The sequence below is a fragment of the Cavia porcellus genome, unplaced genomic scaffold, assembly GCF_034190915.1.
Source record: "Cavia porcellus strain 051 isolate PalLab524CR breed Dunkin Hartley unplaced genomic scaffold, mCavPor4.1 scaffold_2, whole genome shotgun sequence".
In the NCBI taxonomy this organism is placed as follows: Eukaryota; Metazoa; Chordata; class Mammalia; order Rodentia; family Caviidae; genus Cavia; species Cavia porcellus.
In genome coordinates, this window is record NW_026947485.1 from 50,085,241 (window position 1) to 50,102,668 (window position 17,428).

Below are 17,428 nucleotides of genomic sequence, written 5' to 3' on the forward strand. Positions count from 1 at the left end.
TCCACACGCCTCCCGCCTAAAGTAGGATTACATTATATTTCACACAAACAATATGAGGATATCTCCCACATGATTTAAATTTGCTAACATTTCTTCTATAATTAACTCATTTTTTGGTAGTCCCTTCGTTTTATGGAAATTTAAACCACTTACTAGAGCTTTCTGTTCATCTGGCATATTCAGATACCATCACTAGAACTCAAAGTAAATTGATTCTTGTATGTCCTTTAATAGAAAAGGATGCATCCCCTATCTGAGCTATGATTACTTTTCTGAAACTAACTCAACATCTGGGATTGAAGCTGCTTGATTTTTCTCACAAGGTTGAGATGACACATCTTTTTTAGGGACAGAGAGCCCCTGGGCATTGAAGTCAGATATCTGTTTTATCACAGGCAAAGCACATGATGAACTTTTTCATGACTTTCAACATCCCAATGGTTTATTGTCTTCTCACTACGTATACAAAAAAAATCAAGGACTTTTTATGAAGTCTTTCTGTCACTTGAGTTACTATTTATTACCTCAAAGGAACTTTCGCCAAAATTAAAATTTTTAATACAGAGTAATTCTGCCCAACATACTTTATTCAAAGATGCTTATTTTGTTAGATGACTACAATAATAAAATGAAAACTGGAAGTAATCTTATAAATCTTTGAGAACTAATACTACAATATAACATTGATTCAATTGCTGTATCAGGAATATAAAACTGAAGATTTTTAATCACTTCATCACTTATGATGGCAGTAGTCTCTAGGATTCTGCTTGAAAACATCTAACCAGATAAAAGACCAGTCAATTCTGAAATATTTCTGCATCTTAATCTTCTTATCCACCTAACTTGTGTACACTCTTTGCTTGGTGATACTGTTACACTACTGTTGCTCATGTTTACTTTTCAGAAGGCTTCAAAAAACATCATGGTCTTGGATTCAGGCTTCTTGGCTACAAATGATTTCCCATCTCAAATTTAATACGGAATTTGGTTATTTGTGGCATTTTAACCCTTTTTGTCTGTCACTACTTCACAGATATTAAAGTATTCCTAATTAAAAGGGGAATTTGGTATCTTTGCTACTTCTTCCCCTGTTTCTGAGTTTGAGGACCAAGTTTCCACTGTCTTGAAACTTTCCTCTCACCGTGACAGACACCAACAATGAAGCTCACTACAAGTATAGGGGAGGACAGCAGCAGCAGCAGCAGCAGCCTCATCCTCACACATCCCCACTGTGAATTCCAGGGGAAAAAACAAAAACAAGACACAGGCAGGTACTGGAGATAGCAATTGGTTCATGGTTTACTGTGGAAATAAGACTCTACTGTAAGGGCCATGTTTTAAATTCCTTCACTTAATCTGTATATCTTTTTTTAAATATCAGCAACATATTGTTAAGATCTGTTTTTTAAAACCCCAAATTGCTGTAATGTCAGAAGCAAAACACACAATAATGGATGACTGATTCATTAATTGTTCCTAATAAACAATTTAATAGTTCAAAATGTTTACTTTGGAAATCAGGTAGTTAAAAGCATGGATCATAATGCACATCATAGCAGTTTAGTGAAAATCATTTTTATGGCCATTTAAGAGTTTGTTGCCATGATCTCTTGTTTCTATTCACACTTTAGGAAAATGAACTTTAAAGAAAATACTGAGCCAGAGTTTCTTCCTTTTGAACTCTGTTGGAGATCCCACTGGATAAAACCACTGATAATAATGTGGCTCTTAATTTTTAAAAGGATTCTTGCCATTACCAGGCATAGCATTCTTTGGTTCACTCTGGTCACACTGAATAAAAATTGATGGCTTCCTCGAAGTAAAACCTGACTTCTATTTCCGAGAAACCTAAATGCACAGAAATAATCCTACAAAATTACACATGGTGATCCTTTCTCCAGGCTAGTTTTAATTTCCTCCTGTGTATGCCCTTCTGTCCTTAATTTCCTTAATCTAGCCCTCCACCATAAATGGTCTATCCATTCATCTACCAATTCCTCTAATCTCCCAACCACACTGAACTGTGTAAGAAGTGCCTTATAGTCTTGTACATACCATATTCTTGTACATACCATAGGGCATGTCCATGTCATCCAATGTGTTCAACTGTTGAATTAATGTTATGACATTACACTTAGTTGGCTAATTTATTCTCCTCACAAGACTAAATTATTGAGTAAATATAGGTATAACATTTATCTTTCTAATCTATTGTTCAGTTCAGTGAACTGGACAGATTAGAAACTGAACTTATATGTTAGTTACTTCCACAAACAGTGTATGTTTACAGCTTGTGTGAGTACACTGATTACAAACAGGTGTTTTTCAGAGTCTCAATAGAAAATTGAAAAAATATTCATTATAATAAGGTTGCTGTGGCTGATAATAGTGTTTGTCAATCCTAAACAATGACTCTATATTTGGCATTATTTGCTGTTAATAAATGCATGATAAATGCAAACAGAGGGTAATGGTTAATCTTATGTATCAACTGAGAGGGTATTTTAGAATGATATTGACATTTAAATCAGTGAATATTGGGGAAAGTAGAACCCTCCTCTAAGTTGGTAAAGCCTCATCCAACCAGTTAAAATCCTGAATTAAACAAAAGATTTGGGTTCCCCAAGCAAGATAGCATTCTCCAGCAGACTGCCTTTGAACTGAAACTAGGACACTGGCTTTCCTAGATCTTCAGCCTGCCAGCCTATCCTGACCTTTCAGCCCTCATAATCAGGTGAGTAATTCCTCATAATAGGTACATATATTAAATAAATATATTTACTATTGGTTCTGATTTTTTGGAGAACTCTGGCTAATATACAGAGTAAGCAATTAAGGACTATTAGATATCAAAATATTGGTAGGCCATATTAAGATAAGAATATATCACCATACCAGTGAGAATAACTGAGTAGTAAAAAAGATTAAGTAAATTTCCTAATACCATACTGTTAATAAGTCACAGAGTAAGAATTCTAGCCAAGTCGGATTCCAAAGTACATGCTTTTTCCTCTATTATTACCTGAGAAATGATCATGAGGATAGACATGAAATAGAATGTGGTTCATTTTCTAAGAATACAATGGGTAAGACATGGAATTCAATTGAATGTTAGGAACAACCAATGTAAGGGAAAACCTAATTTAGTGGTTTTCAAATTATGAAGCCTAACATCTTCATTTCCCCAAAACACTTCACAGAATTCACCAAATCCTGATTTGAAATGTCAATATTTTTAATAGGGTCTACTATTAAAATAGGAATGAATCATTCTCAAATGTTATATGCCAATTTTAGCACAATGCAGTCATCCAAGCATTATCCTTACCTTCCAGGTTAACTCATTTAGTGTACACCATGCAGCAAAGCTTCCTCTGACAATTCTTTGCACATATTTAAGCCTATTACAATTTTTACTGGTTATCTCTGCAATCCCTAAGTCAGCAAGACATTGCAACACCCATGAGCCATGCTCACTTAATAGCCCACCAAGTCTCCAACATACCCACTCACACAAGATCTGTCACAGCATAAGAGAGCTGTATGACACCAAGAAAGTGATAGATAACAAGCCACAGATGATATTATCATGGTTTTATAATACTTTATCATGCTTATACACTCTAAGGTGATGCTGATTATAAGACTCACAGGCAACTTAACACTTGCTTTTCAAAAAGAAACTGTATTACACACAGTTTTTAGAAATGAATATTACTATATACTTATTCACACAATTACCTATCACTTTCTTCTTTGGTATCATAATTAGTTGTCTTAACCTTATTCACATTTAGGTCAAAAATAATTCTTCTGAATCACTCTTGGTCTTTCATATCTATGAATAGGTTTACAGTGACAAGCTGAATTCATAACGCCTTCACCTATGGGACAGGCAGTATAATTTCAAGGCACAGTGAAATGCTGAGTTTAGGTAATTTCTACTGTAATTATACCTCGTGACATGCCAGACAAACTTCTTATCTATTTCCTTCAAAACTATCAGAAAGTAATGTTTTCCCCAAAATATTAACCAACAAAGAAAATTTAGGTAAAAGTCAACCTTGTGGGACTCAGTGAAAGCTAAACACTTCAAATGAAGCCATTAAAGGAAGGAATATTTACCACTTTTGTACTGCTAAGTTTCTATATTACAATTTATTCCTGTGCCTGATGAAAGTTTTTTCTTTTTATTCTAAGAGGCATCTCAACTGAATTATATAATTATATGAAGCAGCTCTACTTCAAAAATACAATATTGTGGAAAAAACAGATAGTAGGACCAAGGAAATGACACATAAAATGGTATATGACTTCAGCCTTTATTCTGGAGTGGAAGTTAGCTACATTTTCCCACGTATAAGAAAGTTACTTTCTTTTATTGTCACTTCTATTTGTATATACCATAGCGCCTGGAAAGATTTCACCTGAAAATTCAAATTCATGGATAAAGTATGAATTCTTTTTTAAAAACAGTGAAAAAGGAAGAACCTGGGGAGTTTTCCACAAGCCCACTTTATTCTTAAACCTACATCACCCACAGGCTCCAAGCAGGGCTCAAAGCTAAGAATTTGCCTTAAATCTCAGAGAATTTGGATTTGGCTTTTCAGCATGCTGAAACCACTAGGACTTCAAAAACTCTAGAGATACACAAAATTCATTTTGCATATAGAGATGTGCATGAGTCTTTCAGGGGCAAATAGTGGAGTGTTATGGCTTATATCTGGATGTCCTTCCAAAACTCCATGTGCTCATAGGTGAAGCTTTTGGGAGGTAGGTGGATCATGGGTGCATGACATTTGGGCTAGATTAGTCCCCTAATTGGATTAGTATAGTTCTAAGTGTGACTGAAGGAACTTACTAAAGAAGGAAGCCCCACCCTGGGTGTGGTGGCACCATTCAGTAGGCTTATAACCTGGATGGAATAAAAAGGGACAGAAAGAAGACAGCAGCAACCAGCAAGCCTGCCTTGCTGCTGCCTCCCTGTTGTCATGCTGTGCGGCCTTGGAGTCCGCCAACTGTCTATTGAAACCTCTGCAAAATGTGAATAAAATAAACCTTCCCTCCTTAAATAAATAATGTAAGTGAAATCCACTGCCTTTTATACTCTAAAGTGTCAAGTATTGACTTGAGAACTATCTGCCAGGTGGCTTTATCCCTCCTTCAGCCCTGAGAAATAACGAAATAAAATAAAAAAATGAAACAAACAGAAAAATATTCATAGACGACACGAACAATGAAAATCTAAGGGACAGTGCTCACAGCAGTTACCAAAGAAGGATTGGATATGGTGGTACCATATCCAGAAGTGATTGCCTGGGAACAGAGCTGATGGGATAGAGCTGGTAGGATTACAAAAGATGTGAAAGCTCCAGAGAAAGGCTGGTTTGGTATATGTTTGAGGGCATGGGAAATGACAGGAAGATGGATTTCGGAAAACAAAAAAAGAATGAAGGTTAACCACCTGTACCTGAAGAGAACAAATCAGAATGAGAAGCAAAGCCTGGGTCAAGTATTTCACAACTGTGCTATTGCTAAGTGATAATGGTTAGCTTCTGGCATAATTCTGGCTGACCATATCCTTTATTCTTCAAGACAACATCCTCCTTCCCTCCCTTCCTGAAGGAGCTTGTCATAGGACAATGCAAAGCAACAACAGTGATTAGGCAGAAGGCATGCTTCTTTGATCCAAGAAGAACAAAATCTGATGCCTTGTCAAACAATATTCTTTATATAATGCTTATATTAAAAAGTATCAAAGACAAGAAAATATTTAAAATTATATAAAATCAAGTGATAGTGCCCAAATACCCATCAATTGAAGAACACATAAAGATATGTTTTTTTTTTTTTACACAATGGAGTATACTGTGCCACAAAGAAGGATAAGCTTGAGATATTCCTAGGTAAATGAATGTACCTTGAGGTCATATTCTTAAAGGAAATTAATCAGACACACATGTTTAAATGCCACATTGTTTCTATGATGTGAAAAACCAAAAGAGTAAATAAGGACCAAAATGTGTAAGTATTGTGAAACAGGAAGAAAATGGCAGGGGGAGGGATAAGTGAAAAAGAAGGAAAAATCAAAACAAAGCTTTTGTAAACAGAAAGGTGAGGAGGGGTTGAAGGTAAGGCAGGAAAATGGGGTTAAAAGCATCAAGTCGTATCATGTAGAAGTACAAATTCTCTATGATGAATGTGATCACTAGTTATATCTAAAATGTACCAATAAACTCTGACTGAAGAGAAAAAATCAAGTGACATTATATAATTAGCCAATTCCATTCTACATTTGTAGACAATACAGTGTGTACTTTAAGAGCACAGAACTGGATTAGACTAATCAAAATTCATGTTCTGATTTTGCAGTAATTACCAGGGTGAGCTTCTATAAAATCTTTAACCTTTTGAAACCATATATTTTTGAAGAATGAATACAGATTTGTTCACAGAATTCATTGAGGTAATATGCATTACCCAGATATGTGGAAAGGGTTTAATAAATATTAGGAGGCAAAATGGCAGACTTCAAAAACTACTCAGGAGAAAAATATTCAATTCTGTGACAAGCTGAATTATTTCTGTGTTTCTATTGTTACTTCTCTAAAGAGTGGTTAACTTTCAGAGCTCTCCTGTATCCTAAAATTGATAGATAAAGACGACTACTGGGAGAGCATAGCTTAAGGAAGCGGGAGAAGATAAAAATCACCACATAGCCCACATTCTACAATCTTTTTCGTAAAAATCCTGTCTTGTCCCCAAATCTGGAGTTTTCCAATCTTTTATTAATGACCTAAAAATGGAGATTCTACAAACACATTAATCTATGATAATCTTTTTTGTGATTTATTAATAGTTTTTAAACTGAGACCATCAATCAGAATCTTCTGGAAGGTTTTGTGAAGTCTACAACAACCTCTTTTTTGGACCTCCTGAACCAGAAACACAATTGGCTGAACTCTGAGATTTATAAAATATCCCACAGAGCTGAGTACTGTGGCATATGCATATAATCCCAGCACTCCAGCAGGCTGAGGCAGGACTGTTATTTAGAGCCCCACTTATGCAAGTCAGTAAGGCCTGTCTCAAAATCTTAAAAGGAAAATGAAATCAAAAAGGTTGGGGATATAGCTGATTGAAAAGGTCATATTTTCAATCTCTAGCATGAAAAAAAATCACATTTTTATGAATCATATCCCTTAATAAAAATTTTTCCTTAGTCCAGTGTTACAAATTGGATTCGTATACTACCAATACCAAAAGTAGTCAGGGAGAAATGAGAGATTGTCATTCTTTAGAGGTACAAATAGTCCAAATCTCTGGGGTTGGGATCCAACTTCCAGGGGCTTTTTATGCCCTTGAAAACCACTTAGGCTATTTAAACCCATTTTGTTAAAATCCACCTGATGACCTAACAGTTTTTGAATTTTAGCCAATAAAAATAATCACCTAGAATGTTTAAAAATAATGAAATATTATAGTAGTTCTCTCTCAGATATTTTTATTTAGTATGTATAGAAGAAGATTCAGAAATCTGCATATTTAACATGATATGTATACCAACTGACATATGCATTATACTACATCTACAGAAACCAAATACATTTTACAACAGGTAATTAGCAAACCATAATTTGAAAAGCACTGCCGTGAAGCTTTAGCTCTGCCCCAAAGTCAAAATGATGATGAAAGTTAAATATTTTTAATTTATTTAGGACACCAAAGCAATCATGACAGCCCATCCAGAGATACTTATGAAAGAGGACTTCTAGAACTGCTTCAGAAAGTGACAAGAAAAATGGTATACATGTGTTCAAATCCACGGGGAATATACTGAGGAAGAATATACACTGGCAGTGTATCTTTTACTGTAATAAATAGTTTTAAAATTAAACTTTCACTGTATTTTTAGGACACGCCTAAATGAAATGACATTAAATTCACATTTAGAAAGTTTAATTTTTCAAAATCAAACAATTTTGTTGTGAAAGAATTATATTATATATAATAATCTTGTTTTGAAGTCCCATCAAGCTTTTGTTCTTCTGTCTCCATCAGTCTTAACATGTTGTATCTTATTGGATTTTATTATATGTGATAATATAAACAAAAACTTTTATAGACAAGGAGATAGTATAGAAATCATTGTTCGTTTTCTGTTAGTTGGTTCTAAATACCCTGTAATACTGTCATTCTCTTGAATGGTTTTACATTGTCTTGATATGTTTGATGCTACAGTACACGAAGTTATACTCAAATATTTCAAGGAAAGAGACACTATGGTAACTACTTTTATGTCAGGATATCTTGTGGTGAAATACTATGTTGCTTAAATTGTTATGTTCTGACCTGTGCTGTTTTATTGTTATGTCTTCTTTTATCTCAATCTCCTTTTTTAAGTATTTTTTATTTTTATCTTTTTAATTAAGGGAAAAATAAATAAAAAATAGCAGGATATATTATAGTAACCCACTTTGATTTCCTATTAACTTGATTTGAAACCCTGCATTGCTCTCACCATCTTGTTTTAACTAATTTTACTCTATTCTGTTTTGCTTGGTAGTACCAAGTTTGAGAGTGTAGGCAACAACTTTGAAGACAGTAAGATTCACTATGATGCCCATTCTGGTTTAACTATTATCTTCTTTTGAAGTCCTGTAATGTCTCCAATGTTTTGGTTTTATTGGTTTTGTTCGGTACTGTTCTGTTCAATTTTATTATAACTGATGATATAGGCAATTCTTTTTAAGATAGCAAGAGGCATTATGGTAACCATTGTTGATCACTTTGTATTCTGTTTTTACATCATGTACTATGTCCATCTTTTTGATTTGACTGACTCTGTTTTGGTATGTCACATTTGGTTTTATTCTCTTCAAAAAAAAAAGTAATAAGAACTGTGGGAGTAATAAAACCCAAAATGTGTAATTGTCATTGTAAAAAAGAGAGGAAAAGAAAGTGCCCTAAAGGATATAACTGCATGTATATTTAAGCGTATAAGATAGATAACCATATTACTGAGTTTTTGTTGGATCATTGAACAGAACTGTTTGCAGTGTCACTGTTTGAATGTCCACTTTATATGCTTTAATTTTGTAACTTGAACAACTGTTTCTAAGATGACAATATGTAATATGTTAACTAGTGATTTCCTACTGTTTTTTTTAAATTCTGTATTACTTGTATCCTTTTTCTGTTTCTTTTTTTCCTTATATAAAATTTTTAAAAAAGAATTATATTGGTGACTTTGGAATCATTTATCATAAGACATGTGCTTTACACATTTGACAATTCTACAATTCAGAAATTTTAGTTTTCTTCCAAGAAGTAGAATAGTTAATCTAGACATTTATAATGATCCTTCTAGTCCAATGAGAAAAATTACATCATTTAAAATATGAGAATCATGATGCACACCTGTAATCCCAGTCCTCTGGGAAACTGGGATAGTAATATCATAGCTTCAAGCCTGGGGATGTTAGTGACTTAGTGAGACCTTGTCTTAAAAAATGAAACAAGACAGGGATGTAACTCAGCACAAGATTGTGGGTTCAGTCCCCAGTACATATTTTAAAAAGCATGAACATTTCAGTAAATGTAGAATAAACTGAATGAGTAATAAATTTTTGTGTTTTAAATCTTCATACCACTATATATCCTTGGCAAGTATATCAGTGGCTCAATATTTATGCCAAGTTAATACATAATTGCATGCATGAATGAATGAAAGAATAACTCAAAATCACATATGTATTTCAAAATCTTTTGCTTTAATGAGTTCATTTTGTGTTGATTATCTTTATGGCTAACAATATTTCATTGACTAAAAGCTTAGTTATAATGTTATGAGGATTGTTATCATCCACTTTAATTGTAACAGTCTTATAAACTCAACATACTTAATAAAATTCAGAGTTTCATTGTAGTTACATATTTAATCAATTAAATAATTTCTGTAAACACCTGATGTCTAGTTGCATCACTGACATTGGTCCAAGTTGACTCCATGTTCTAATTAATCTATGGAAGATTTATTTGCTTTCTACATACTTCAAAGTTCATGTAAACAAGCTATCTATTGACCTTTATGGATGGAGACAGTAAGACTATTAGGTTATCAGGTGAAAGGGAGTAGAAAAAAAACAAATGTGAGTTTTTAGGTGTCAAATTTATCTTTGAGCTGAAAGACAGAAGTTCCTTTGGTATTGAAAAAAAATGTACACTGAAATCCAAGACTATTTTTCACATAACTGTATTATGTGAACTTAAATCCTGTGCATCCTTTAATTTTTGAGCACATAAAGGATCTGTGAAGGTCATCTTCTCCAAATGAATTGCCTGACTCAGTCAATAAACAGCATCACCATTCACCCTGCTATCCAATCAGCAAATGCAGACATTTTGCTGGATTCTTCTCTTCTTCACCTTCAACCTCTAATTAATAACAAACCAGTTACTTTTACTTCATAATTTTACTTTACTTTTTTAGAAAAAATTTTATCTCTCTTTTTAATCCTACAGCCATTCTTTCAGCTAATTTCTTTTGCAAAACAGCAATGCCACTGAATTGGGCTTGTAATTCCTCTCCATAAAATTTGTGGCTTTTCACTTGCAGTTTGATAAAGCTCAAAGTTTTATCAAGTCGCTTGTGGTACAGGCCTTGCTAGAGTTTTCAGATGCATCTCTCACAAATCCCTGTCACAAGTTTTGAAAGGAATTCTAAGACTTTGTCTGAATTCTTTAAAGGATCCTTGTATCCTCTGTAAATATACAATGAAATATTTATACATAATCCTTTAGCTGTGTGTTTATGTTTGATTTAATCATTCCCTAACTCATATTCCTTTCTACTGAATGCATAAGATGTTTCCTTATGCAAAACTTTCTTGACCAGTGTTAGGCATCCTTACTGAGTACCGTTTTGTAAGCCTTTCCATTCATGAGATGCAGAGAACTTATCCTACGAGGGCCACAACAATTTTTTGCCAGTCATCTCTACCTTCTTAATGCCTTGCAAGAAATACAGAGGGTGGTCAATAAATGAATGAGAACATCCTCCAAACTGCCCAGAATCAAGACCCACAAAGGAAGTTATTACTCTCACTCAGCTGCTAGGAGAATTCTCAGACTATATATTAGAGTACAACTTCAGGGCTGAGAGTCCTAACAATCCTTAAAAGACTTAGCAAATATCTTCAACTCACTCCCTGACCCTACAAACAACGAATTATTAAGTAAACTGCCCCATGAAAACCAAGCCATAAAAGTTAAAAGGAAAATTTGGTGAAATAAGTGCTCTGCACATTAAAAATTTTCCCAATTCTGCTTCCTTTGCTTCTTTTCTTTTTCAAATGATTCCACCATTGTGGAAGTGTTTAAAATTATCAATTGACAATATGTGTAGGTCTCTAGGGTTGATCACCACAGACTCATTCTCATCACAAAAAGATATTAAATCATTCTATGCGTCATGAAATGATATGAATAATATTTTTTTTTTTTTTTGGCTTTTTCGTTTTTATCGGTACCAGGGATCGAACTCACGACTGCCTGCTTCCAAGGCAGGTGCTTGTGCCGCTGAGCTAAACCTCCAGCCCCCTGAATAATATTTTTAAAATTTAGAGAAGGCCTTAGCATCTAGAGTTTTAAATGAAAGAGTCAAAAATTAATAGCAAGTTAACTAGAGCTGCATAAGAAGTAGCAAAGTTGACAAGCTGTGCAACTTGGAAACAGCCTTGGAAACCAGATCTTTCCAGACTTCTATAGCAATGCAATTGTCTACACCAAGCAACATAATAGTAAATTAAATTTTTACAGGCTTCTTGCTCAAGCTCTTTGCTGAGCTCTATGTAAAACCATCTTGCAATGCTGACTGTAAACCAAAACAACTACAGGGTACATTCACTCTTAGAAGCTGAAGAGAAGCAGCTGAAATAGTAATGTTTTGATCTGTGACAATGTAATCAACATACTTAAAAACCAACCCTCTGCTCGTGTCACCAGACTATCAGACCTCTGTCATGATCTGTTTTCCCCTCTTGACCTCATTGCATCTCTGGGATTTTGCTCCAAGCAAATGCCCTACACAAGATGCGTCAGGAATCAAAATGGCCCAAATTGCTGCTGAGTCAGAGGTGTTTTCAAAGTTTTGACAAACAACACATAACTGCATGATAAATGGTTAACACCCTTCCCTGATGGTTTGGCAATCTTATACTTATATTATAGCTCTAGCATAGTGAAATTATAGGTTCTTATGAAAGGATACTACAATAATAATATATTTTATAGCAGTGTTCATTCAAGGATCTCAAACAAGTTTCAACATTTGTGTATTGAATATTATGACACTAAATCCTACTTCCTCCCATAAAGCACAACATGGGAAGCCATGATTTCCCTTATGTATCAGTATGCTTTGAGGAATATTTCGATTGCCACATCAAACATAAAATATTGATGAAGCTATTAGGAAAAATAGACTCCACTGCTCTCTTCAGGAAGGAGCTGATTATTAAAACTATCCTATATACTATGCGTTACATGCATGTAAGAAAACTCATTGGAATACACTTCAAAACTCAAGGGGAATTTTTAAAACAAAAAATTAGCTAAAAAAATTAATTATAAAATATTACACATACAGAAAAACAGATAAATAGGTAAGATAAATTTTAGTCATACCATCTAGAGAAGGTACCTTCAGAACTGTGAGTTAAAACAAGCAAACTGACATAACACATACTCCAAATTCCAAAATCTGAGCTGAGCAAAATCAAAACATGGTCAGCAACAGAAAGCTTGAGAAAAAGGAATACTGAGAGACTAGTACAGCGAACACTTGCTGGTGCTTTTCAAATTAGAGGGGCCCCTATCTCAGATGTGGGTGCTTTCTGTTTGTACAGGAGATAAAGCTGAGAGAAATCAAAGAGATCAGAGCTATTTTCACTGATGGCATGTGCTATAGATTGACTAACTGGATGTCTGTTGTGTATCACAATATGAAGTCTTGATCTCATAGTGGTCTTTGTTTTATGCATCAATTTTTCTCATTTGGATAGCCCAAGCTTTGCCTGAGAGACAAACCTGACACAATGCATGTATACAGATTGGAACCAGACTAAGACATTTGTTAAGTAGGCTTATCTCCTGTGGCAATATTTTTATGAACATCCTCAATAAATTTCAGTAATATTTATGACTCAGTCATAATTTTTAGCTTTGCTCAGGCTAAATATGTAAATAAAATGTCACTATACGAAAAATCGTGATTGATTTTTTAAATGATATGCCTCAATTTATATAAATTGTAAGACTGGTCCTCTTCAAAATTATGAATCCTTCATTATCTTCTTATATAATTATGTTTCAATTGCTCAAATACTTACATTTTTCCTCAATAAAAATCTTTAAATTTCATAAGGCATTTTTTGAAGGACAATGCTAAATTTAGGTAGTACTTGGCTGTTAACAAACTAAATTATGATGAAAAATTTTATTTTGAGAAATAGTCAAAAGTAATTTAGAAGGAAGTCCAAGTAATCTGTCTAAGTAATGTGATCTTTTCTAACACAAGCTCTAACCATGAGTACAAATGAATTTAGGTTGCTACATACTAGAAAAAGAAATGTACATATCTTTAAAGATAAGACCATAATAGAGACCCAATTCTGTTTGCTTGGTTGTGTCCAATATTGGAGATCAAGCTCAAGAACACTTCACAACTGAACTACATCCCTGGCTCTTTTGAGACAGGGTCTCCCTAAGTCACATGGGCTGGTCTTGAACTTGCAAGCCTTCTGCCACAGCCTTATAAGGAGTTGGTATTATAAGTATGGGCCACTGTGCTTAGTATAAATTTTTTTCATCAAAGGCAAATGCTTAGAAAACAAGGGTGGTTTTCACTGGTAGATATTTTGAGCTACCACTCCTATTCTAGTGGCTCAAAATATCATATAAATTTTAGTGTATATGTGTAACATATTCTCATTATTTTGCTTCTGGTAATTATAAAACTGTCTTAAATGATCTTATTATTAACCTGAGACTTGCAATATGCAATTTTTTGTGATTATCCACTCTAAGTTCTAATATGTTTTACTCTTGACTCACTTGGGATTTGACTGCAGAGTTTATGGGAACGCTGTACGTAAACTTTTAAGGGATGTATGACACTCAACATCTGGTTACTGTGGAACTCCCCTGGTTTCTTGGATATAGATCAAGACTTGTGGAATGGACAGCATGATAAAAATTCAATTTATACTATCCAACACATGGTTTAATATATCATCTAACAACTAAAAAAATGGGAAATTCAGGGTATAAGGGAAAAGACAGAAAAATAAACAATTTATTAAAAGCTGTGAGAAAATGTAAAATTGAAACATTTTCCAAAATAAAAAGTATAACCTCTGTTTATAAACATTTGTAAACCAATCTCACTTGTATATGAATCACATAAGTTTATCACCTCTAGTTTTAAATACCTTATTTCAGTCAGGTTTGGTGGCAAGTGCTTATAATCTCATTAGTCTAGGAGATGAGCAGGAGGATCACAAGTTTGTGCCTAGCTTCACCAATTTACAGAAACATTGTTTTAAAATTAAATTTCAAGAGATCAAGAGTGTAGTTCAACATGAAGGACCTCAGATCAAGCTCAAGTACTAAAAAGAAGTTTTTTCATAAATGTTTTCATCAGAGCTTTAATTTATTGTACTTATTTCCATAATATTCCTAAAAAACTTGAAGTTTTATGATGAAACCATTTTATATTATTCATTCTTTTATAGCTCTTTATTATGGATTTTTAAAGTTGTAAAGGTCAAGTCGCACAGAGATGGAAAGAGACTCATCTCAAGTTACACAGCTTATTAAGTAGTAGATCTGGAATTTGAGTCAAAACATTATAAGCCCAAAACCTACCACCTTTGACCACTAAGTAATATTACTTAGCCCCATGTAGAAAATAAGTTTTTACCAGTTTAGAATTATAGTCCAGAAGAAAGTTTATAATCACTGGTACTTTAGGTGATTGTCAGTTCCTATAAATAGTAGGAATTTAACTTTTAAAAACACTTTTATTCTTAGAGCAACTTATTATGAAGTAGTTTGAAGAACAGAAATGAGTATGCTCCTAAAAACTTAATAGCTATTAAAATTTTAAGAATTATAGATATTAGTAGAATATCTTTAAAAAGAAAATTTGAAAACATCTCAGAAGAGCAATTTTGAACTTCCTCATTACTCAGAAGTAACCATAGATATTCATTCTCCTGAAAACTGTATTTTTAGATGGATTGGCATTTAGGTTCTGCAAAATGTTCTCACAAAAAGTCTATAATTTATGCCAATTAACATTCTTATTTTATAAGTAGTAGTAAAACAGATGAACAGATAGTTCAATTTCATAGGTTAATTAATAAGTTTCTATAAATGATATCATAAAGGTAATTCCAAATAGTAAAGTCCTCCTCTCCTGTCCAGAGCAAGGAGCTCCTCTTCAATGGCCAAGACCTTTGTTGAGCACCTGAATTCCAGGCTTGCTCTATATGCACAGAATGAACATTAGAGAGATGAGAAAGACAAAAATCCCTTCCCCAAACACACGCACATATATGCATATTTATAATACATTTGACTGTTTTGGTACTTTAGTATGTTGATTCATTGGAGGACAGTGAGTCAAATAATGTCCCATGAGACAGCTGTGCCTATTCATTCATTCACACAAATACAATAGCAGGAACAAAGCAGATACAGTATCCAAAGAACACTTCAAAGATGAATGGTATTTAATCACACTGTGCCTAAGACTACAAATTAAGCTCTATTTTAAAAAATCTCATTAGATGAAGTTTGCTAGCTTTTACAGATCATCACATGCAAAGTAAGACTATAATGTACCAGTGTCATTTGGATATAACTTCAGTACCTGTATCCATAGCTTCACATTTCCAGGACAATGCTGACTTCCATTTCAAATGTATAACTCACAGTATTTGCCCTTTTCTAAGTTAAATATTTCACTAGATTTGTCTTCCTTCTTAAAAAGAAGAAGAATGTAATTGTGGTGAATATTTGTTAAATTTACTCAGTATCATAATAAAAACTTTAAACACAATTTCCATCTCCTCTCCTGAACATTTTTTTTTCAAAATTCAGTCAATAAATGTTTTCTGAGCACCTATTACATGTTGCAATGAGATTTATAGTAGGTATCCCAAGAAGATAAGTTTTTGATTTATGCAAGGTGGGGGCGGACCAGATTTAAGAATTTATTAACTTTACAATGTTAAGTTTCTCAGAGAAAAATCAAATAAATCAATTGTGTTTTGGGAGTCTGACTTTCAGTCACAGACTTTGCTATCTAAACTGGCTACAGTTTATTGTTTTTTTCTAATATTAAGGCAATTTTATTTCACCAAATCCACTTTTTCTTTCAAAACAATGAATGATAGTGCATCTCTAAAAAACAAAACGGAACAAAAACCTATTTCTCTTTTCCCCCAAACTCTGCCCAGATTCCTCCTTTCTCTTTTATTGGCACGTGTCCTGCCAAAGACCCACTGGACACCTCTCACCTGAAAAAAAGTTTGGAGATGACGCTGGCCTTTTCTAGAGGCGACTTCTGCATGGTCTCTCCGGTCCCTGAAGGCAGGCTGGGCTTCTGTTCCTGATGCCAAACGCCCTACTCCTCTAGCGCCTGAGGCTCACCCCTTTTTCTCTGACCTGCTGTGATGTCATTTGCTTCCAACTCCCGCCACCCACCCCTATCCCACACACCTCCCTTTTCCTCCAGCTCATTCTCCGCCTCCTGCTGCCCAGGTTAGGTGTCAGGCACTGCTTAGCCCAGCCCCAAAGTTGCTCCAGCGACTTTGCCCACGCCCTCGAGCCCCCACCTCACCCTGTCGGTCACTCCTTCCTCCTTCCTCCCAGCCCAGCTCCTCTCAAACTCAGTCTCAGTCCCAGCGCGTCCCTCCGCTCTGGCCTGGCAGGCAGCCTCAGGTGAGGACCGGTCCGGCCGTGACCCCTGACCAAGGAACCTGGGCCAGGGCAGGACCAGCCGGCGCCAGGGTCCACGGGACCCAGCTGTTGCTTCCCAGCCTTCCTCTTTCTCCTCCTCATTTCTCCTCCTCCTCCTCCTTTTCCTCCTCCTCCTCTTCCTCCTCTAGGTTCCCCCCCCCCCCCCCGCAATCCTAACTGGGTTCTTGCTCCGTTTACAAGGTGCATTTTTTTTTTAAGGAAACGAAAATATGCTTCTTTTATATCAAAACACGGCTTTGTAGAGCTAGAAACTTCTGGGACTGTGTCTCCGGTGTTCTCAAAGTTTCCTTCTCGAGTCAGAAGGAAGAACAAGCTTGTTAATTTCAGCCTTAGGTGAGATTCGAGTGTGGCACAGTTACCTTTGGAAACATACTTA

At 34.8% G+C, this 17,428-nt stretch overlaps 1 protein-coding gene across 1 annotated transcript in view; it reads right to left on the reverse strand.

Moving 5' to 3' along the window:
- Positions 1-16,762, reverse strand: part of Cftr (CF transmembrane conductance regulator) — a 149,491-nt gene extending 132,729 nt beyond the window's left edge. Inside the window, 1 exon segment of the mRNA NM_001278757.1 lies at positions 16,590-16,762. Coding sequence (NP_001265686.1) covers positions 16,590-16,642 — 53 coding nt within the window. The 5' untranslated portion in view covers positions 16,643-16,762.
- Positions 16,763-17,428: the final 666 nt, after the last annotated feature.